This window comes from Sturnira hondurensis, unplaced genomic scaffold, assembly GCF_014824575.4.
Source record: "Sturnira hondurensis isolate 20B ecotype Veracruz unplaced genomic scaffold, ASM1482457v3 Scaffold0004257, whole genome shotgun sequence".
In the NCBI taxonomy this organism is placed as follows: Eukaryota; Metazoa; Chordata; class Mammalia; order Chiroptera; family Phyllostomidae; genus Sturnira; species Sturnira hondurensis.
Genome location: NW_028076888.1, coordinates 5,571,711 through 5,594,232, shown reverse-complemented (window position 1 = coordinate 5,594,232; position 22,522 = coordinate 5,571,711). Strand labels below are relative to the sequence as shown.

The following is a 22,522-nucleotide window of genomic DNA, read 5'->3' as shown; positions in this document are numbered from 1 at the left end:
GGTATGTGAAAAGGTTTACTAGGTGCAGATGACCGTGTGACTAAATGCCTGGATGGCGAGAAAGACATGGGGCGGAGTTTAGGAAAGCAAAGACCACTGGAGGAAGACATTGGCGGTGAAGTAGCACTGGTCGGCAGGAACGTTCTAACTTCTTTCTCTTGCATTTCTGTTTTCATAGGTACATCCCCGCTGTGGTTGACCACACAGCAGGCTTGCCCTGCCAGGGGACGTTTTTGCTTCACCAGGTACTAATAAGGGAGCAAAAGAGGGCCCAGGAGGAAACACAGAAATGCGAGTTTTGAATAAGAAACATAACTCTGAATATCTGCTTTTCCTTTTCATTTTTAAGGGATTTGGATGTGGCGGGGACATTGTCCTATTCTTTGTTATTTTCTTTTTTTGTATGTTTGTTTTTAATGTTTCTTCCTCAGACCTTAGTTTATGCATACCTTTGCTTTTAATATAAATGTAATGGAGAACTATTTTGATAAAAGATTTTGCTTTATGCAATTACTATAATTTGTTCATTTTCCATGTCATTTCATACAATTTTCATTTTGTGATGTTTGGAAACTGCTTTCATAGCAGAAGTTCTTAATGGAGACAGAGGATGCAGGTTTCAGTGGACGAAAAATCTGGCCATGAAATGTAGCTGTGGACAAAACGGCTGGGAGTCTCATACTCTGTGACATACAATCTGGACATCTGTTCTTAAAGCCGCAGCAGAGCCCGGCTCTTCCTCAGTCCCTGACCTGTGTTCTGTTGTTCAGAATAACAGCGAGAACAGCACATTTCCCCTCTGTCTCCGTACCCCTCTTTCCTGCCTTTCCTGACACCAAACACTCCAGAAAACAGCAAATGAGAGGGAGTAATAGTTTGCCCTAGGTAAACTACAACCCTGGTCCATTATCTAGGGCATCCAGCGAAGGATCACAGTGACCATTATCCACGAGAAGGGAAGTGAGCTCCACTGGAAAGATGTTCGTGAACTGGTGGTAGGTGAGTGTGTGCTGTTGGCTAAGGATGGAGCCAGGCTTTTTAGAGATTAAATTCTTCCTGTTGGGCGCCAGGGGATGCGTGAGACTGTATGGGAGAGCAGAGGCCGTGAGGTTGAAACTGCTCCTTTTTCTCAGCTCCATCATTACGGATACGCCATTCGCCCATTGTTTTACTCGGTTACTGTGGGGGTGGTTCTGTGCCAGAAGGCTCTGCTCACTGTGAGCTTGCCCTTCATTTGAAGAGACAACATGTACGTGTACACAGCGGTTTAATACCTAAGTACCAAATGAGAACAAGTGAAAAGACCTGATTGGGTTCTGGGGAAATTAGAGGGGATTTGTTTTGTGTTCCACAAAACATTTGAAGTAAGGAAGTCAGGAATATGTCTAACATGCAGATGGCTGGCAACCCCTAGGCAGAGTGGAAAAATTAAAGTAAGGCATAGTGAAAGGGAAACTTGGCTAAACAGTCTAACCTTTCGAACAGTATGGCAGGGGTTCTGAGCCTTCTCTTGCCCTCAGCCCTGTGACAGTGGTCGAGCCTCAGAATTATGGGTTGGGTTTTTTTTTAAGATTTTATTTATTTGTTTTTAGAGAGAGGGAAGGGGAAGAGGAAGAAGAGAGGAACATCAATGTGTGGTTACCTCTCACACGCCCCCTACTGGGGACCTGGTCTGCAACCCAGGCATGTGCCCTGACTGGGAATAGAACCCGCAGCCCGTTGGTTTGCCGGCCCGCCCTCAGTCCACTGAACCACGCCAGCCAGGGCAGAATTATGTTTTTAAATGTAGAAAAGAAAGTATTTAGGATTATAGGGATTTAGGATTAGGGAACTAATAATATTGAAACAGAATTATTAAAGTACTAAACAAATTTGTAACCTAAGTTCTTCTGTGTTGCTGCATTAAGCAGTAGATTGAATTTCTGTAGTTTCCAACTAGAGATGAATGTGAAGATACTGCACGTTAGTGTGTTATGAAAGCATCCGTGATCTCTACTGGGGATGGAGTCGGGGGCACTGCTGATTCTCCTGTGGTTTGTCCCCTCCCTCCATGGTTGAAGGGAGTGCTGAATTTCCTAGTCAGAGGAAGTTCAGTCAGAGGTTCATGAAAACAGAGCTGGCATTTTTTTCATAGTCACATTCACGGACATTGTAAATTCTATCCATAGACCCTTTCGGGTATCTGTGGACCAGATTAAAAACCCCTGGAAGGAAAATTACACTCTCTCCTGTTTGGGACAGTAGTTTTCGAGCTTTTTCAAAATTAATCCTTATATGGAAAATTATTACCCAAAACTGAAGAGATGCTTTCTTTTTAGAATGTACCCATGTTCTGGCTTCTTTATTTCTTTCAGGCCGGATTAGGAGTACGGCTGAGGTGGATGAAGCTGCGGTGGATGCCGTCCTCTCCCTAAACATCGTCTCTGCCAAGTACCTGAAGTCCTCCCACAGCTCCAGCAGGTGGGGCACCCACGGAGTGGGAGGGGTCTGCCCCGCAGGCTCAGGGATACACTGTTAGAGTCCCCATTCATGAGTGACTCCCATTTAGGTGAAGAAACGCATTCCTGTCTCACTTCAAAATTCCTGTTTCTTCCCCCACCCCACCTTGCTCCCCCAAATAAGTACATAAGTAATGGGAGATGCGTGTGTGTGATTAGCGACCCTCAGGGAATGGCAATGTTCTGTCCTGTGTGCAGCAGCCGTAACACAGTGAAAGAGAAAAAGAATGCTGTCGGCGTGCTGTCCAGTGGTGTAGAAAGTGCAGATTCATTGCTGCTAAGACTAAAAGCTCTGTGTGTGGAGGGGTGGCTGTGGAGAAGGTCCTCTCCATCCTGGGTGTCCTGGAAACGTGCCTCCCAGAGTGGTGAACCCTCCTGTGTGTCGTCGTCGTCGCTGCTGCCAGTGTAGGCTGCCTTTTAATTTTAAATTAACTTTCCTTAAAATTCCACTTTTAATCAGTTGATGACAGACACTGGGTAAAGTACGTGATCGTTCCACTTTCCGTGTCCAACTGGATTGTCTGCTGGATCCTCCCACCTCCCCAGGAGAGGAGCTCCGCCATTGTGCACGGAGATCCGTTTTGTTACATAGTTAAGGGCTGGCACGTGTGTTCTGACGTGGGCTTAGAATGCTGCGTTTGCATTACAGGGCTTCTCCGTGCTTGTCTGCTCTTGAAGAACTCGTTCACAGCTGTATTGGGAAGAGGGAGAGGAAAAACAAGAGAATAGGGAGAAACAATTAAAAGTTTGGGCCAGGATTAATTTTTTTCCCATTATTTCCTTGTGTCATAGTTTTGCATAGGAAGGAGAAAAAAGGAACAAGCATCTGCTTTTTGCCTGTAAGAGTCGCTGGCAGCAGCTATGGAAAGAGAGGGCAGAGATTCGAGAGGGCGTGTATGTTCGGGGATGAGTGGCAGAAATGAGGAAGGAAGCGTCGACCCTCCCTGGCCTGCAATCTTGAGCGGCACCATTCTCGCAAGTCAGCACTAATGCCTCATAATGTTTTGAATCCTTCTGGACGTTCACAGCAGACAATCAGCGGTATTCACCGCATTTTCTTTGCAACTATGAGAAGTATGTCTTAAATTTCCCTAGGGTACCTAGCAGAATACACAGTGTTAGGTTGAAATGCTGGTTGTGCTGAACTTGCCTACATTGGAATAACCTCCAAAAATCATTTTTTTCATGCCCAGCAGCAAGCCAGATGCTATGGGCGGAGAAGTCAGCTTTTACAGAAGCAGCTTGTCTTTCATGATGGAAGCTTGGTGTTAATCAAAAAAGTTGACTAAGTCAACACTTTAAGTATTTTTGTTTTAATTTAAACTATGTAAATGTACATTAACTTGTCAAGCTCTTATGGTTGGGCCGAGGCCTTTTCTTCAGCTATAGGGGCATTTCTTGGCTATCTGGTTGTCTTGCAAAACCACATCTGTAATTCATTGTCTGTGATTTTCAATTTGGCCGAGCAAGAACTAGAAAGCTGTGAATAAAATCTGAGTGCTGACTTCTGATCAAGATGCCAGCATAGGTAAACACAGATCACCTCCTCCCACAACCACATCAAAATTACAACTGAATTATAGAACAACCATCATTCAGAACTGTCAGAAGTCAAGTTGATTATAAGTCCAACAACTACAGAATTAAAGAAACCACATTCATCCAGATTGGTAGGAGGGGTGGAGGTGTGGAATGAGCTGGTCTCACATCCACATGTGGTAGATAAACATTTGGGAGGGATATCTTGGGAGCAAGGAGTCCCAGCCCCACACCAAGCCCCCCAGCCCAGGGTTCCAGTGCCAGAAAAATAAGTCCCCACAAATGGCTGCAAAAACCATCAGGGATTGAGTCAGTGGAAGGAACTTCTGGAATCCCAAGCAGTTCCCCTTGAAGAACCCACACAGACTTACTCAGTCCACTGCTTGTGAGATCCAGCACCGGGGCAGCGGCTTGAAAGGCAGGAATGGCATACGGGGGGACCGAAATGCCGGGAATCCAGGTCGGAGCTGGAGGACAGTTTTCTTCCAGACAGAAGGGTGGGAAGAGGCCGTTGTCTCTTTTCAGGGCCCTCCCCCGACAGCCACAGAGCCAGCAGGTGGGTGCCATATCTGAGACCCCATCAGCCTGGCTAACACTGTTTGCCCCGCTCTGGAGATCACAAGACTTCGAGACTTCATCCCACCCAACTTATGGGCCCACCCAAACTGTTAACCCTGACTTTTCCAGGTGAATGGCTGGTTTGGGCTCATGCTTCACATCTCCCTAAATCTTAATCAGACAATCAACAGCTGCCTCAGTGAGCCTCCGCCCCTGTGTGTCTTGCTAAGTGGCCCAGGCCTGGCACCAGTGGCGGCCAGCCTAGATTTGCAGTTTGGCTTTGCCTGGGAATCTCCGATCCCAGCACAAGTAGCAGCCATCTCAGATTGATTTAGAGCTCATGCAGTGTGGCCCTGGGGAGAACACAGGTGGGATCTGACCTTGGCCTGTATCACCCGGGAAACCCCAGGACCCGCACACCCAGTGGTCAGCTACAGTCCATGCTGGAGTGTGATCACCCTCCGCCTACACAGCTGATCCTCCATGGAAGGCAGAGGTTGCTGGTCAGCCCTTGCAACTGATTGTCCTGAGAAAATCCCTCCCACCGACTTGCCAACAGCAACCAAAGTTCAACTACAAGCGGAGGCGTACTCAGCCCACACAAAGGATGCACCTCAAGTACCCAGTTTCGCTGATAGGGGAGCTGTGCCACTGCACCCTACAGGACACCTACTATAGTAGGTCACACTACCAAGACAGGGAGTCATAGCAGCTCTAATACATGGAAATAAATAGAGGGAGGCTGCTAAAATGAGACAAAAGACACATGGCCAAAATGAGAGACCAGATCAAAACTCCAGAAAAATATCTAAATGGAGATAAGCAATTTATCAGATGCAGAGTTCAAAACACTGGTCATAAGGATGCTCAAGGAACTTAGTGAGAACTTCAGTGGCATAAAAACGATCCAGTCAGAAACTAAGGAAGACAACTGTACTTGAACAACAATTTTAAAAAAGAAGGATACATTAATGGAAATAACGAACAATTTATAGGGAAACAACAGTAGAGTGAATGGAGCCTCGAATTAAATCAATGATTTGGAACATAAGGAAAGAAAAACCAGCCAATCAGAACAACAAGAAAAAATAATTCAAAAAACAAGGATGGTGTAAGCAGCCTCTGGGACAACTTCAAGTGTTCCAACATTCTCATCCTAGGGGTGCCAGAAGGAGAAGGAAAAGAGCAAGAAATTGGAAATCTATCTGAAGAAATAGTGAGAGAAAACTTCCCTAGTTTGGTGAAGGAAATAGGCAAGTCCAGGAAACACAGAGAGTCCCAAACAAGATGGGGACAAAGAGGCCCACCCCAAGACACATCATAATGAAAATGCCCAAGGTTAAAGATAAAGAGAATCTTAAAAGCAGCAAGAGAAAAGCACTTAGTTACCTACAGGGGAGTTCCCATAAGACTGTCAGCTGATTTCTCAAAAGAAAGTTTGCAGGCTAGAAGGGATTGGCAAGAAATATTCAAAGACATAAAAAGCAGGGACTTAAAGCCAAGATTACTCTCTCCAGCAAAGCTACCATTTAGAATCAAAGGGCAGATGAAGAGATTCCCCGACAAGAAAAAACAAAGGAATTCGTTACCCCTAAACCATTATTATATGAAATATTAAAGGGAGTTACTTAAGAAAAAGATCAAAAGTATGAACAATAAAATGGCAATAAATACATATCTAAATTGAATCTAAAAACAATTGAATCTAAAAAACTAAGCAAACAAGTAGAGCAGAGACAGAATCACTGACACAGAGCATTTTTGGTCAACTGATTTTTACGCTTAGTTGTGATTCACACTGAACAAAAATTTTTTTTGCCCTCATGTCTCACTGATTTGCCTAATATTTAATTAAATTAGATTATTACATTAATAAATAGAACTGCATGAATGGGTCTGGGACCAAATATTACTGATACTTGATAAGCTTACAGCTCACTTCTTTGGAACAAAATAGTCTGAATATAGGAGAAATATCTCTAGTTTCAAATATTCAGTGAGAAATACGCAGTAGTCTTTATATTTTAGGGACATGAGAAACGTAAGTCAAAGTGGTGAGTTACTAAATGGAGTTTGGTTAAGAGAACTTTTGGTCTGTTTGCCTAGGGTTTGATGTTTACAGAACTGCAGAACTAGGGCTTACAGAACTGCAGTTTGGGGTGTGTTATGTGTGTGAGTCAGAGGGCTTTTCTGATGTGTTGATACTGGGGTGTGACTCGCAGGGTTCATTTCTCCTTTTCCTCCAGCTCCTACACTGACCTTACTTACCTTACTGACTTGTTTCCTCTTAATCCACAGCAGCTTCCTACCATTTCCAATGCTTAGTCCCCGCCCCGAAAGGGGTGTTAGTAGAGGCTGTCTCCATATTCCCTCCTGTGCCCAGCATTTTCTGTAATTGCCGGTCTCGGGAGAGGGGCCCATGTCATTGTAATTCCTCTGTAAATCGTGCGCCATGGAGTTCTCTGCTAATTGTCCGCTTGAATTGTGCTTGACAGCAAATTTGTCTTTTTACATATTTTCTTCTACTTTCCTCTTTTTCTGTTTTTTTTTTTTAATTTTGCTTCACTAACAAAAGCTTTTTTTAATGTTTTTGCAGGCTCTTTCTTGATAAGGATATTCCTAGGTATTTTCTGTTTGCTTTTTTGCACATAGAGATTCTAGTTTATCAATGCTTTATGTCTTGTGTTGCTTTGATTGCTATTTTAATTCAGTGTTTCCCCCACGCAAATCTTAGCAGACCTGGAACAGAGAGAAGCTATTCTGTACCTGTTGTGCCCTGGACTTTCTGGTGTGTGCAGAATTTCACACACACCTTCTTAAAGGATTTGTGTGGTTCTTCGTATTTCCTCATCCCATTTCCTAAACTTGTCCATTTTATTCTTGTGCCTGTCAGGGTTTTCCCTTCTGTGTTACAAAATAGAACGTTATTCCCCTCATTTTATAGAGACTCTCGGGCTTTGTTTTCTCTTGGTCTGCTGTCTGTCCAAAGCTTGAAAAGTTTGTTGCTCTGTATGTAGCTTTGCATAATCATTTGTTTTAGTGCTAAATGGTAGTAGAGACCAATTTAGCTATTTGGGTAGCTGAGTCTGTGAGAAATAGTTTTATTGTTAACCTTTTCTCCTGTCAGGGCTGCTTGTCTCATCTATTTACTTTTTTCTTTTGAATATAAAAAAACAGTGAAGGAAAAATTTCCCATCTCTCTCTTTATTCAATTTAGGGAAGAAAAAAAGGGATACATGACAATATGGCCTAAAATGCATTAATTTTTTTTAAAGACACACGCACACATACGCACACACACCATTGTTTAGACATTTGAGAAATCCATTTGATTTTCTAATACCCACGGTAAGAACTATACAGGAAACCATGTCTCCAGATTTAGCCCTGTGTCTGACTCTAAATTCTCTTGCTGGCTGATTCAATTGACATTTCTCACCTGTCTTGATGGTATTCCTTCCAGCCACCTGTCAGAAATTGCCACCTTCAGTGGGTATTCCAAATGAATGTGCTGTAGTAACTCCCAAGCACCAAACAAAACAAAACCAAATCAAGAAGAACCCCCCCCCACACACACACACACGCACAATACCGGAAGATTTTAGAGGAGTCAGAAATTCCGTTATGGGCCCCGGCTGGTGTGGCTCAGTGGATTGAGCATCAGCCTGTGAACCAAAAGGTCACCCATTGGATTCCCAGTCAGGGCACATGCCTGGGTTGTGGGCCAGGTGCCCAGGTGGGGGCGTGTGAGAGGCAACAGGAGATCAGTGTTTCTTTCTGTTCCTCCCTTCCCCTCTCTCAAAATAAATAAAATCTTTAAAAAGAAAGAATGCAATAAAAAATATGTTTTTAAAAAATTCCTTTATGAGCCCTGGCTGGGTAGCTCAGTTGGTTAGCGTGTTGTCCCTGTTCTTTAAGGTTGCGAGTTTGATCTCCAGTCAGGACACAGACAGGAATCAACCATTGAATGCATAAATAAATGGAGTAACATGTTGATGTCTCTCTTTCCTCCCCCCTTATCCCCTCCGCCTCCCCCTTCCTCTCTCTCTCAAATCAATTTTTAAAAATTCCTTTATGTTAGGCAAGTTTCTACCAGTGAAATTTTCTCCTTAGGTTAAGGGAAAACCTGAAAACAAAAATGTGAAGAGGTTTTCTTACACAAATTTAAAACATCTGCCTCATTTGAAAAAGAGTCATGAGGCCTAAGACCACGGCAGTGGGATTCAGATTGCAGGCAGCAGTGGGAGGAGTGTCTGTCGGGGGCTCCATGCTAACACGTGCCCTTCCTCTAAGGGGGGGGCTCCCTCCACTTCAGCAGGGGTGTGTCCAGACCTTGTGATGTGTCCATAAGTTCCTGTTCTCCCTCCACAAACAGAGACTGTGGTCTCAAGTGACAGAGCCCTCAGTGCCCTCCACTGAAATAGTGGAATTGCCACCCAGTATTGAATTCGTCTCAAACCAAATGTAAATGAAGACTTGACCAAAACAGGGTGTTGTGGATGCATAAAGGGTTCTCTGCTGAGCCCGGTGAGCTCCGGAGCCATGGAAGGCTTCCGTTGTCCTTCGTCGTGGTTATTTGGGTCTCTTGGTTGTTATCTCCATCTTGGTCATGTTGGTGTGTCTGCATTCCTTTAGTGGCCTTGTGGAGAGTTTTCTCAATCCACACACGCTGCCTGAAAAACTAGATGTGTTAAGAAAGCATCCAGTACTTCAAGAAGACTTGGGTCTGGAAGCAGCTACAAACTCGGGCTTCACACACTGGCGCTTGGAGGATGGGGTGCGGCTAAGGAGTTCTTTTGGAAGTGGGTTGTTCTCTCTGCATCGTTTCTAGAGAAAGAATCGTGGGAACAGTTCAGAGATAAGATATGCCAGCTATTTGTCATAAAAAGCCCGGAACAGACAGCACCAGTGGCAAGGAGGCAGGAGGAAGGTATGCTGCAGGGAGCAGGTGTCTAAGACTTGTTAAGTCGGGTGAGGTGTAGTGCATGGACAGAGAGCTAGTGGTGGTGGGAAATGCACTCTGCCAGGGAGACAAGGTGTGTCCCCCAGCATCGGTTTCGGGGGTCTGAGAAGGAGCCTGAGTAGTGTTGGGAGATGATCTGTCGCGCTGCTGTTACTCAGTCCTGTGCTTCAGATGAGATGTGCTGCACCGGAGGGTGCATGTCAGTTAGGGTCTGTTATTTCACCTGTGACAAAAAAAGAAAGCTATTAGAATAAGTTTTAAAATGTTACAGTGTCTGTTAAATCAGGCTTCTAGTTATTTAAATGTAAGATTGACTTTCAAGTGAATTATTTTAGAAAACTGACAAATAATAGTTGGCTAGCTTTGTGATTAAAAGTCATTTACTAAAACATTAGCTAAGAATAACCTCTTGCTCTTTATTTAAAACAAGGTTGTCTATACTTTTTCCTTCATGAATTCTCCCAGATAGGTTTGTGACATTTCTGAGTCTCAGCAATACTGGATTGTGATATGAAGACCGTAGCTTATAAATTACTGAGTATTTGCTTCCTGCTCTCAGATGAGCGTAGTTTTTCTTATTTCAGTTTTTGTCCATACTCACCCTTTCCGTCTTAATCCCTGTGGTTGATCTCACTGCTTTTATGCTTTAGGCCGAGGAGAAGCAGACTCATTCCACTACCACCAAAAAATAGCATAACCGAGCGTCCCTTGATGATGGGTGGGGGCAGGGGGGCTGCCTTTCCCCCCAGCAGGTAAAGGTTCCCCTCTGCTGTTAGATTTCAGTAAATCGAAAACGGTGATTGGCATATGATCCTATAATGTAACTGACGATGACAGTTTCTGGACTGAGGTGACTTCCCCTTCTTTTGGATGACTCCTTGCCTTCTGACCTTAGGACCTTCTACCGTTTTGAGGCCGTGTGGGACAGCTCCCTCCATAACTCCCTTCTTCTCAACCGAGTAACACCCTATGGGGAAAAGATCTACATGACCTTGTCGGCCTACTTAGAGGTGAGGAGACCCAGAACTTGAGTTGCTGCAAACAGGCAGCCCTGAACAGCAGGCAGGCTGCTGCAGGAAATGGGTAGGAAGACTCCACTGATCTCCTTTCTCCCTCCACATCCTTGAGTTATTTATTTTGTTATAATTTACTGAATGTTCTGATTATGTTAGGTCCTAGTCTGTATTTAATCAGAAAGTCACATGCCTTTTCTTAGAGCTTTAGCTTTAGTTGCCTGATCTTCCAAGAATGTATGATTCTAAGAAGACTTCAGCCTCTGCTTTTGTAGTTTTGAACAGAGCCTAGTAGTGGCTAACAGTACAGACCCTGGAACCAGCCTGTGTGGGTCCAACCCCCGTGCTGCCACTTACTCTCTGCATGTCCTTGGGCAAATGACTTCCTCTCTATGAGCCATTATTACAAAAAAAAAAAAACTTTGGAAAAACTTGTGAAAACTAAATGTACCTGCAAGGAACGCCACCTAATCCTACCCATATTATCCATGGTGTGGCTGTTGAAATAATTGGTAGAGCTGAAATCCTCCAGTCCCCACGTCAGGGACCAGCATTCCAAACGTGGTGGTGCACAGACTCTCGTCACAGATGCTTTCTCTGCCTCTCATGGAGCCCACTCCTGTCTGCTTTCAGCTGGATCATTGCATCCAGCCGGCTGTCATCACCAAGGACGTGTGTATGGTCTTCTATTCCCGGGATGCCAGGATCTCACCGCCACGCTCTCTGCGCAGCCTCTTTGGCAGCGGCTACTCCAAGTCGCCAGACGCGTAAGTGTTTGAGACAGGCTTAGCTTCCAGTTGGTGTGCCCAGTAATGAATCAGCAGGGCCCTAGGTATCCCCCTTGTTTCAGGGGTAGTTTACAACCTGTAGGCCGTTCTGGCACTAACACCCGGAATGCAGTGACTTGAATGTTGGCGTTCAGTAAAATAATGAATGAATGAGCTAAGGAAAGAAGGAAGATTGCATTGTGAGCACTTCCCAAACAGTCTGCAAGGACTGAATTTTTTTACAACAGAATGTCGCCATTATTCTCACAGATTACCAGTGGGATTTTTCTTCTTTTCAAGATTTATTCATATTTAAGATACGCAAAAATATATCAAGAATAACACAGTGAATACCTATGCATCACAGCCAACATAAAATATAAGTATTACTAATAAAATTTCAGAAGGCTCAGTACCTTTTCCTAATTTTTCTCCCTAGAGTTCGATGTTTGTCACCTTGTCCTAGTAGGACTTCCCCCCTCCTTCTTTCTTGCAGTAAGAAAAGGCACATTTTTAATTTTTATATTATAAGCTGTTCAATCATTAGACTTTATTCATTCTATTAAAATTAAAATGTTTGAAAGACTGAGGTGAGAATAGATGTAGGATTTGGGAAAAATAAATACTTCTTAAGTTCAGAATAGGGGGAAAAAAGATACATTTGAGGGTGAGTGGCAGTCCCTACCAAAGAGACAGCGTTTTGCAGGGGCGTCCAACCTTTTGGTGTCTCTGGGTCACACTGAAAGAACAGTTGTCTTGGGCCACACATTAAATACATGTAATCACAAAAAATATTATAATGTTTTAAGTAAGTTTATGATTTTGGGCTGGGCCACATTCATAACTATTCTGAGCTGCATGTGGCCCGCGGACCACAGGTTGGACCCCCTCTGATAGTACAGAGAATTGAGATTTTCCTGTTTCTGTGCTGTGAGACATTAAACAATTGTTTGTTTTAATTCCAATAGCAATCGAGTCACTGGAATTTATGAACTCAGTTTATGCAAAATGGCAGACACAGGTAGTCCAGGTAAGATCTTATGGATGGGGGATATGATAGTTGTCTCTGTGTGTGTTTGGAGTGTATTGTGTCCAAAATCTACCCTGCCCATGTGGGGTGGGTAGAAGCTGTTGAAGATGCCAGGCATGTTTTACAAGCCAGATTTTTCGTGCTGGAACTTACCTTTTTCTGAGTTATAAACACTTCATGACATACAATACTTCTTTAACTGTATCAAACAAAATGTTTACCAAGCTCTGGAATATTATTTACAAATTCAGGTATATTAGAGTGAAGTCAGCTTGGAAAACTTCACAGACATTTTGCCATCCACCTTAGCCCCAAAGGTAATTCGGCAGTTCCGCTTTATAGGTGATGTCACAGCAGAATTTGAACAGCCCGTGCTCTGGAACACGAGTGAAGTTGAACTTACGTTCTTTTTGATGTCTCTTTGGACTTTTTTCCTTCAACTTGGTGGCCTTAAGCAGGGGTTTTTTTCTGTTTGTTTCTTTAAGATTTTATTTGTATATTTTAGAGAAGGGGGAAGTAAGGGAGAAAGAGGGATAGAAAGATCAGTTGGCTGCCTCTCACACGTCCGCTACTGGGGAACTGGCCCGCAACCCAGGCATGTGCCCCAACCAGGCATCAAATCCACTGAGCCATGCCGGCCAGGGCAAAAGTCAGGGTTTTTAAAAAAAAAACATTTGGTTAATATGAGTTGGAATTCTTTTAGAGAGAATATATGGAAAGAGGTCAGGGCTCACAGGTAAGATTTAGATTTTAAAAAACAAAGACTTTGTGGATGAATCTGAGTCCCAGTAGCAGCTAATTATTGTGTCCAGGGAGTTTCTGGAGGGATGTTTAAAATTAACATAAATTCATGTCTTCTGTATGTAAAAACAGTTTAACATTTTCAAAGAGTAACGAGCCCTGGCTGCTGTAGCTCAGTGGATTGAGCACGGGCCTGCGAACCAAAGGATTGCTGGTTCAGTTCCCAGTCAGAGCACATGCCTGGGTTGTGGGCTGGGTCCCCAGTAGCGGGTGGGCAAGAGGCAACTACACATTGATGTCCCCCCCTCTTTGTCCTTCCCTTCCCCTCTTAGTTTTTTTTATTTTTTATTTTTTTTTAGATTGTATTTATTTATCTTTAGAGGGGAAGGGAAGGAGAGAAGGAGAGAAATATCAATGTATTGTTGCTTCTTGTGAGTCCCCTGCTGGGAACTGGCCTTTAACCCAGGCATGCGCCCTGACTGGGAATCGAACCGCGATCGTGTGGTTCGCAGGCTCTCGCTCAATCCACTGAGCTATGCCAGCCAGGGCCCTCCCCCTCTTTAAAAATAAATAAATGAAGTCTTTTTTTTAAAAAGTAATGGGACATAGCTGGTGTGGCTCAGTGGATTGAGTGCCGGCCTGCAAATCAGAGGGTCCCTGGTTTGATTCCCGGTCAGGACATGTGCCTGGGTTGTGGGCCAGGTCCCCAGTAGGGGGCATGCTATGTGAGGCAACCACACATTGATGTTTCTCTCCTTCTTTTTCTCCCCTCTCTAAAAAACAAATAAATAAAATATATAAAAAACAGTAACAGGAGACAATGGGGGTTAAACCCACCCGTCATCTACCGTTCTAACCAAACCACTTGGGTGTGGGGTGTGTGCACATGCCGGTGTGCAGCCCCTTCCCACTTTTTTCATACAGGTGTATTTTTACGTATTGGGCACGAGAGTGTATAGACTGTTTAATCTTCTCTATATTTTCCCTTAACATAATAGCTTTTTCTGAACTTGCATTGCAGTTTTCATAATTACCAAAGTATATAAAACTCAGTTTTAAAAGAAATTCAGAGAGTTGCTCTCGGGGAGAGGCTGATGAATTGTTGTTAACAAAATCCCATGTATTTTGAGACCAAATCTGTCTTAGTTCTCCATGTATATGAATTATTCATTTTGAGGTGAAATTGGAATTGAATTTTTCTGAAAAAAAGTTGTTTTCTCTTGTTTCAGGCATGCAGAGGAGGAGAAGAAAAGTCCTGGATACCTCAGTGGCATACGTGCGGGGAGAAGAGAACTTAGCAGGCTGGCGGCCCCGTGGAGACAGCCTCATCCTGGAGCACCAGTGGGAACTGGAGAAGCTGGAGCTCCTACACGAGGTACCCAGGGCAGGGGATGCTCGGACGGACTCTTGAGCAGCAGTGCCCAGTATCAGTCATCCAGTTCCCACCTCTGCACGATCCTGGCTTTTCAGTTTTGATCATGATGAGGTGTAACGCTGTGCTGACAAATCCTGATAAGCCTCGTGTTTACTGATTTGTCTTTGTTGTTCTTCGTAGGTGGAGAAAACCCGCCACTTCCTGCTGCTGCGTGAGAGACTTGATGACAGCACCCCCAAGTCCCTGAGCGACTCGCTGTCCCCCAGTCTGAGCAGTGGGACCCTCAGCACCTCCACCAGCATCTCCTCTCAGATCTCAACCACCACCTTCGAGAGCGCCGTCACACCCAGTGAGAGCAGTGGGTACGACTCGGCAGACATCGAGAGCCTGGTGGATCGAGAGAAAGAACTGGCCACCAAGGTTCGAAGCCCTCCCTTGGCTGAGCATTTTCCCAGTGAGACTCTCAGCAGATCTGTCAGTTCCATGTTCATCTTCCCTGGAGGGCCTCTGTTCCATGGCCTATGCTAACACTGTGGACGTGGAAATAAGTAAAAGTCAGTTTCTACCCTTAATAAACTTACGGGCGAGTGGTGATAGGCATGTGATAGAGGTGTATGTCTAGGCATTGTGGGCGCCAGAAGAAGGCCTCCACGGTGGGGTGGGGGCACTTGTGAACCGACCTTGGAAGGATGCAAGGAGGGAGCCAGCTGTCCTGCGTAGTCGGGTGGGAGTCCCGTGGGGGACCAGAGATGGAGTTAGCAAGGTGGGCCAGGGCATCATGAAGGGTCTGTGTTCCATTCTAAGGAGTTTCCAGTGCCTCGGGAGCAATGAGGAAGTACTTTAAGCAGGTATTTATGTTTTAGAGAGACTTCTCTGGCAGCATTGAAGAGGGTGGATTAGTGGTGAAGAGAGAGACTAGAGGCAGAGAAATCTCTTTACTGCAATAATGCAGATGAGAAACGATAAAGGTTTTTATCTAAGACAGGCGTGTGGAATGAAGAGGAAGGAAAGTCGTGCTAGAGGTACTTGGGAGTTAGAAGTGGCATTCTTTGTGTCCTGGGTGCGGTGGGAGAGGGCAGAGGGGTTGTTGAGGATGACTCCCAGGCAGATTAGAGGGACTTAGTGTCTATTTTGTTTTAATAATCAAACGGTGGTCTAATTGATTTAGGTAGATAGGTCTATGCAGAAGTCTCCGAAAATAGCAATGAAAGGGATGAGATTGCATTCTTAAGCACTTTTAAGCTATGGTGTTGAAGTATCTACTTTTAGAGATTTGAGAGTGGCTTTGTTACCCACTCGGTTCATCTTTTTTATTAGGCGTGTGCAGGCTCCCTTGCTGTAGGTTTAGTTAGGTTCTGGAGCTATTGAGCAGTGTCTGGCCTCCACTGTGGGTCTAGGCATGAGACTTTCCCTTCTTGCCTCGCATTCAGGGCTTCGTCTAATCGCTGAAACTCACACTGCCCCTTTCTCTCCCCTAGTGCCTGCAGCTTCTCACCCACACCTTCAACCGAGAATTCAGCCAGGTGCACAGCAGCATCAGTGACTGTAAGGTGAGCAGGCCTCTGGTTACTGTCAGTTGTTCTTAATTTCAGTGTCTTTGGTTATATTTTGCTTGCTTATTTGTTTTGTTGATTAGATCCCAGTTAAAGGTGAAATCATATGGTATTTGTCTTTCACTGCCTGGCTTGTTTCATTTAGCATAATGTTCTCTGGTTCCATCCACGCTGTTGCAGAGGGTAGGAGCTCCTTCTTTCTGTTGCATAGAATTCCATTGTGTAAATGTACTGTAGTTTTTTATCCACTTATTTACTGGTGGGTACTTGGGTTGCTTCTAGCACTTGGCTATTGTAAATTGTGCTGCTGTGAACATTGGGGTGCATAGGTTCTTTTGGATCAGTGTTTCAGGGTTCTTAGGATATAATCCTAGCAGTGGAATTGCTAGGTCAAAAGACAGTTCTGTTTTTAGTTTTCTGCGGAAATTCCATATTGTTTTCCACGCTGGTTGCACCAGCCTGCATTCCCACCAACAGTGCGCTAGGGTTCCCTTTTCTGCACAACCTCTCCAACACTTGCTTGTTGCTTTGTTTATGATGGCCATTATGACCAATGTAAAGTGGTATCTCACTGTGGTTTTAATTTGCATCTCTCTGATGGCTAATGATGCTGAGCATCTTCTCATACATCTCTGGACCCTCCGTATGTCCTCCTTGGAGCCATAAAATACTTATTTCTAAGGGGTTTTTTTTTGTTTGTTTTTTGGTTTTTTTGAATGACCTGAAGCAGAAGAAGATTAATGAAAGTGAGGCCACTGGTTGTCAAGGCTTCTTATTGCAGAGCGAGTTTTTCTCCATCAGTGTCTCATGTGCTGTTCTGTTTGCTTCCAGTTGTCTGATATCTCTCCAATTGGACGGGATCCCTCGGTGTCCAGCTTCAGCAGCGCGACCCTCACGCCCTCCTCCACCTGCCCCTCTCTGGTAGACTCTAGGAGCAACTCTCTGGATCAGAAGTGGGTACCGATTTCACTGAGAGAAGCTAATGTGGGAACCCAGGGAAATAGCAGCCTTCCTCTAGCCCGGTGGTTCTCAACCGAGGGCAGCAGCATCGTGTTAGGCAGCCTTTGGAAATGTGTGGGAGCCTTTTCTAGATATCACAGTGACTGGGGCAGTGCTGCCGACATCTCAACACCACGTCTTCTAACTTCTGCACCAAATCGTTGCCTCCTGTTCTTATTCCAGTTCTGTTCAATTGTCCTTCCATTCCGTCCTGCTCAGCTACCCAATCATACCAGATATAGGAAACCCTGTCTTCGGGAAAATTATTTCAAAACTAGTTTGGAAAAAAACACTTTGATGGCACATGGCATATGTAGGTAAGAATAATGGAGACAAATTGAGTCCGTATTCCATCAGTTTATCACTACAGTCACTTCTTTGCAGTGCACCGTTAGCCTCCTTTGCTCTGTCTCCACTCCTTACACTCACCTGTCAGAACCCGCCCAGTTATCATCCAGCTGTCCGTCTTCATGCACCAAGACTCACGCAGCTGAATGTGGCTACAGAAAATACCACAACCAGGTAGTGTGACTAATTCTAGGATGCCACTGACTATAAGACATCCTGTGTGCCACTAAGAAAGCAAAAGCACTCCTACTAAAAGATAACACCCTATTGGTTATAAGAGGCACCCCAACTTGAGGACTGGTGAGGCATTGAACACAGCAGAGCACAGTTGTTTCTCCCCTGACAGGCTGGACTGGGGAGGGGGCGTGCGGCTCTGCGCCTCCTGGTCGTTGGGAACTTCCTATTGGCCTGCTTTCTCCGCCAGCCCCTTAAGGCAGTGGTTCTCATACGCCAGTGTGCGTCACTGGACAGGCTCGTTAGAGTCCCGACAGCTGAACCCCACCCAGAGTTTCTGGCTCTGTAACTCTGGGTTAGAGCCTGAGAATTGAATTTCTGATGGGTTTCCAGTGCAGCTGATGCTGCTGGTCAGAGGACCACACTGCAAGATTAGTTCCTTTTTGTAACCTCTGAAGTTGGATTTGGAATTAAGTCATACGTCAGTACTCACTAGCTTTAGAACTTGTCGATGCCTGAACTCATCGCATTTTGATGAGAAAAAAATGTTTTAGCACTTGGCAATGGCTCAGGACCTATCGCGCTGCTAGAACTTACATGGGTCATGATACTGCCCCACGAGAGAAAATGCTTCATTGTTCAGCACTCGTCACGAGTCCTAGAACAAATTGATGACGAGTACTGGGGTACCACTGCCCCTTACTGACACCAGCTTGTATTCTCAGCCAAGCTCTCTGGAACTGGTGTCTGCAGGGCCCCTGGTGACCAGGGACAGGCATCGTTCCTCCTGATGAGTTGGTTGTACACGTTATGCATTGGCCTCACTGAAGCTTTTGTTACCCCTACCCTCTGTCTTTTAAAGGACCCCAGAAGCTAATTCCCGGGCCTCTAGTCCCGGCCCAGAATTTGAACAGTTTCAGATTGTTCCAGCCATGGAAACACCCTATTTGGCCCGAGCAGGAAAAAATGAATTTCTCAATCTTGTTCCAGATATTGAAGAAATTAGACCAGGGTGAGTACCATACAGAGGTGCCAGGTATAAAAACAATCCAGCAAGAAGGTGCTTTCAGCTCTTCCATAAGATCCGTATTACAGCCCTGGCTGGCCGTAGCTCAGTGGATTGAGTGCAGGCCTGCGAACCACACGATCTCGGTTCGATTCCCAGTCAGGGCACATGCCTGGGTTGCAGGCCATTTCCCAGTAGGGGACTCACAAGATGCAATCATACATTGATGTTTCTCTCCCTCTCTCCTTCCCTTCCCCTCTAAAGATAAATAAATAAAATCTTTAAAAAAAAAAAAAAGATCCGTATTACAGCCCTGGCTGGTGTAGCTCAGAGGATTGAGCACAGGCCTGTGAAGGAAAGGGTCACTGGTTCTATTCCTGGTCAGGACACATGCCTGGGTTGCAGGCCAGGTCCCCAGTAGGGGACACATGAGAGACAACCACACATTGCTGTTTCTCTCCCATTCTTTATCTTTCCCTTCCCCTCTCTGTACAAATAAATAAGTAAATAATATTTTTTGAAAAAAGATCTGATTAGGGCGTGATGCACATGGATCCAGGGTGAATGCCCGTGCCCCCGCACAGCTGTGCTGCTGCAGCTGTCTCGTGTCGTGTCCAGCCTAGCACATCCTGTGGTCTTTGTTTTCTTTTGCTGTATGACTGTGGCAGATAAGGTTCTAGGCCAAGTAGATCATTTGCCTGTTTTGTTCATGTGAGGGACTTGGCCCAGTTGAGACGCATTTTGATGTTCCTCAGCTCCTGGCTACTTTGTTTTTGTGAGACACTAACCTTTCTTGTGTTGTCCTTTTTGTCCTTTTTAGCTCAGTGGTTTCTAAGAAGGGATACCTGCATTTCAAGGAGCCATTTTCTAGCAACTGGGCTAAACATTTTGTTGTGGTCCGTCGCCCTTATGTCTTCATCTATAACAGTGACAAAGACCCAGTGGAACGTGGCATCATTAACCTGTCCACAGCGCAGGTCGAGTACAGCGAGGACCAGCAGGCCATGGTGAAGGTCAGTCCTCCCCACTCTCGGCTTCCCATTGCCACACACACCCTTGCCTTTTAAGTTCTGGACTCCGCTGTGTGATACAGCATCTCTCCTGTACATCTGAACCTTCAGGATCAAGTGCTGTATGCCCTATGTCAGGTGGGCTCCATTGCTCGTAGCCTTTGTAACTTTCTTGTCTACCTGTGTCTCTTTCAGACACCGAACACCTTTGCTGTACTCACAAAGCACCGTGGGGTCCTTTTGCAGGCCCTCAATGACAAAGACATGAACGACTGGTTATATGCCTTTAATCCGCTCCTTGCTGGCACAATACGGTAAGAAACTATCTCTGTGTGTCCTTCCCTTCCTTGGCTTTTGGTCTCAGGGACTTCCACATAAATAGAGAAGGAAATCTTCTTGCAGACAGATTTAAAATAGAGGGAGGACAGGAATGTAAGTGTGGTTGTAGGGTGGTGATGAGGCCTCAGCTTCTCATAAGGTACCAGCTCGTGTCCTGAGCAGGGACGGAGACTGGTCAGTTTTGCACTCAGTTGATCTCCTGCTTTGACTTTTTGTTCTCAAGGGTTCTGCAGCCCGGGTCTCCGGGGCTGAGTAAAGGGAAGGTGGTGAGGACCTTAACAGCCCAGTATTCAGCCCTGTGATCCAGCTTCAGATCCTGTGAGGGGTTTGTGTTCCAGGGTCCGCTAATGGGGAAGATCACAGCCCAGCCTGTTTGTTCAGGGAGCCTAGAGGTCTGGCTGTTGGTGCAGTTTAGGAATGAATCCAAGGAAGGAACCCTGGAGGAGGAGACCCGTGAGGGCAGCACATACGGATCCAGTTTTCTAACCTGCTTCTCCCTGTGTCGCCCACAGGTCGAAACTCTCCCGCAGATGCCCGAGCCAGCTGAAGTACTGAGTGACTCGGCTGAGCGCCCTCACTCGCCTTCCAAGATATAAAGAAAGTGTTACCTCTCATTTCTCTTTGTGATTCTTGACGGTTGCTCTTGTATGTAATCCTGTGGCTTAACTACTTTCCCCTGTGTCCAGCACTTTGTCTGGCTCCCGCTCCCCACATCCATGGCTCTGTACTCTTTCTTTTTTCCTGGGCTGAGAATCTTGTTAGTAGCATGTGGCCTAACAAAAGGGGGGAAAAAGCAAAGCAAAACAAAAATCCAGAGGGGAGTCCATTGAATCTCCAAATTATTTTTGGTATATTTGGCTTCCTTTTGTATAATAGGTCCCCATGTGACCACCTCTGATGTCTGTACTGCTGTCTTTGGATGTCTTTGTCTTTTTTTTTAAGACAACATAATACTTTTCTTCTTTTCTGTATTTGTGACATCAGTTTAATTTTTCCCGGGTGGCTTAGAGACAAAGGGAGGAAACATCTGGCCTTTGTAGAACCTGAGAGGAAAAAGCGTACCTTTCCCCCTTCTGTTGCCTTTTTCCACCTCTAGTTCCTGCATTTGCCATTTAGGGAGAAGGTTGTGGTGAGCTCAGCAATGGAACAGGTGTATTCTCTGAAGGTGGGCTTATTTAGAGATGGCCATGCAGTTTTCAGGTAGGGGGACAGAGCAGGGGAGAGGACGCATTAGCAGGCTCACTGAGACAGTGGCTGCTGTTGACCTTGTCAGAAGGGAAGAGCGAAGGTTTCAGAGGGGTGTGGGGGTGGGCCGTGGGGGCACCCGGTCCACGCAGTGCTTGTTGGGGCGCACAGCAGGATTCCTGTGAATTGCGCTTGTTCCGGGGAGGGAGCCTCTTCTCTGTTTCCCCATTCTGTTTCTGGCATCAGCGATGTGCTGCAACAGTGTGGAATCAGTGCGGTGTCATACACAGATGTCCCACCAGGGGGAGCGTTTCACTTTCTGATGAGGAACTCGGCCATTGTCCTTTTAATTGTGGTAATGCTGAGTGATGACCTTGTGATTGTTGTAGCTCCGTTCATCAAAGAAATGTAGCTTTCAGGTATAAAATTGGAAGTCTCCTCTGAATCCAGTGGTTATTTGCAATAATCCTTGTCGAACTGAAAATACTTCCAGCGATGCCTGTCCTCATACTCACAAATAAGCACACATGGCAGGCTTTGCTTTCTGGATCCCAGGATTAAACCCAGCAGCCTCCCACCCCTGAAATCAAAATGCAAGCACGTCTGGGGGTAGAGAAGAGGGCCCACCTGAGCCCTGGCCCCAGCGCTCTGTTGCTTGCATCCATGGGGCCTCTCCTTGGTTCTCCTTGTCGGGTGTGGGAGCATTGCCAGGCAAGAGAGGAGGAAGTTGATCGTTTCCCCTGACAGGACAGGGACAGCTGCTTCTTCGGGCCATTGTGGAAGATGCTTTTTTCCTTTCATCTGCCAGCAAGTTTTACAGGAGTGACATGGAGAGGAAAAGGCCTCCAAGTTACTTGAGTTCCTTTGCCAGTTAGTTGACATGGGTTGTTCTTCCCATCCTTTACCTCCCCGGCTCAGACCTCTGTTTGACCATCCCTTGGGCATTCAGGACAGTGTCTGCCTGTTCCCACTCTGGAGACCGAGGGTCCTAAGCCTTGAGTTTGCTGACTCCCAGGTGCTGGGGAACTGGGTGGCTTTGCTTCAGGCAACAGAGGGCAAGGGCCATGCACCGTGTGGGGTAGTTGCTGGACAGGGCTCATGCAGGACAGGGCTCCCGGCCGTGCGCAGTATGATCGCCTTGTGAAGAGGGGGAGAGCGAGGCAGGGGGAGCTTAATAAAAGATAGAAATCACAGGCAGTGACCTTACCTGAAAAGTGGTCAATAAAAACTCTAGTAGGTTTTTTTAACTTTCTTCTTCTCTTTAAACATAGGTCACTAACAGTAGTGCTACTTGCTTTTAAAGGATATTTTAATGTACTTAGAGGTTTCTGCATTGTCCGATAGACACAATGTACCCTTCTGGTGTATACTCACATCTAGGGTCTGTCCATGCTTAGAGACAGCTTCTTGGACTGGAATTAAAT

The 22,522-nt window shown here is 45.5% G+C and overlaps 1 protein-coding gene across 13 annotated transcripts in view; it reads left to right on the top strand.

Moving 5' to 3' along the window:
• Positions 1–21,933, top strand: part of KIF1B (kinesin family member 1B) — a 136,188-nt gene extending 114,255 nt beyond the window's left edge. For 7 of the 13 annotated variants that reach the window (XM_037045272.1, XM_037045268.1, XM_037045267.1 and 4 more), the window contains 14 exons: positions 179–245; positions 915–999; positions 2,355–2,460; positions 10,454–10,568; positions 11,205–11,338; positions 12,307–12,368; positions 14,339–14,484; positions 14,665–14,904; positions 15,963–16,034; positions 16,869–16,990; positions 18,421–18,570; positions 19,385–19,577; positions 19,770–19,888; positions 20,426–21,933. In XM_037045272.1, the coding sequence (XP_036901167.1) occupies positions 179–245; positions 915–999; positions 2,355–2,460; positions 10,454–10,568; positions 11,205–11,338; positions 12,307–12,368; positions 14,339–14,484; positions 14,665–14,904; positions 15,963–16,034; positions 16,869–16,990; positions 18,421–18,570; positions 19,385–19,577; positions 19,770–19,888; positions 20,426–20,468 (1,654 nt within the window). In that variant the 3' untranslated portion in view covers positions 20,469–21,933. Of the gene's footprint in view, positions 1–178; positions 246–914; positions 1,000–2,354; positions 2,461–7,191; positions 7,219–10,453; positions 10,569–11,204; positions 11,339–12,306; positions 12,369–14,338; positions 14,485–14,664; positions 14,905–15,962; positions 16,035–16,868; positions 16,991–18,420; positions 18,571–19,384; positions 19,578–19,769; positions 19,889–20,425 lie in introns of all 13 variants that reach the window. The other 6 variants (XM_037045264.1, XM_037045266.1, XM_037045269.1 and 3 more) reach the window with 1 other exon arrangement.
• Positions 21,934–22,522: the final 589 nt, after the last annotated feature.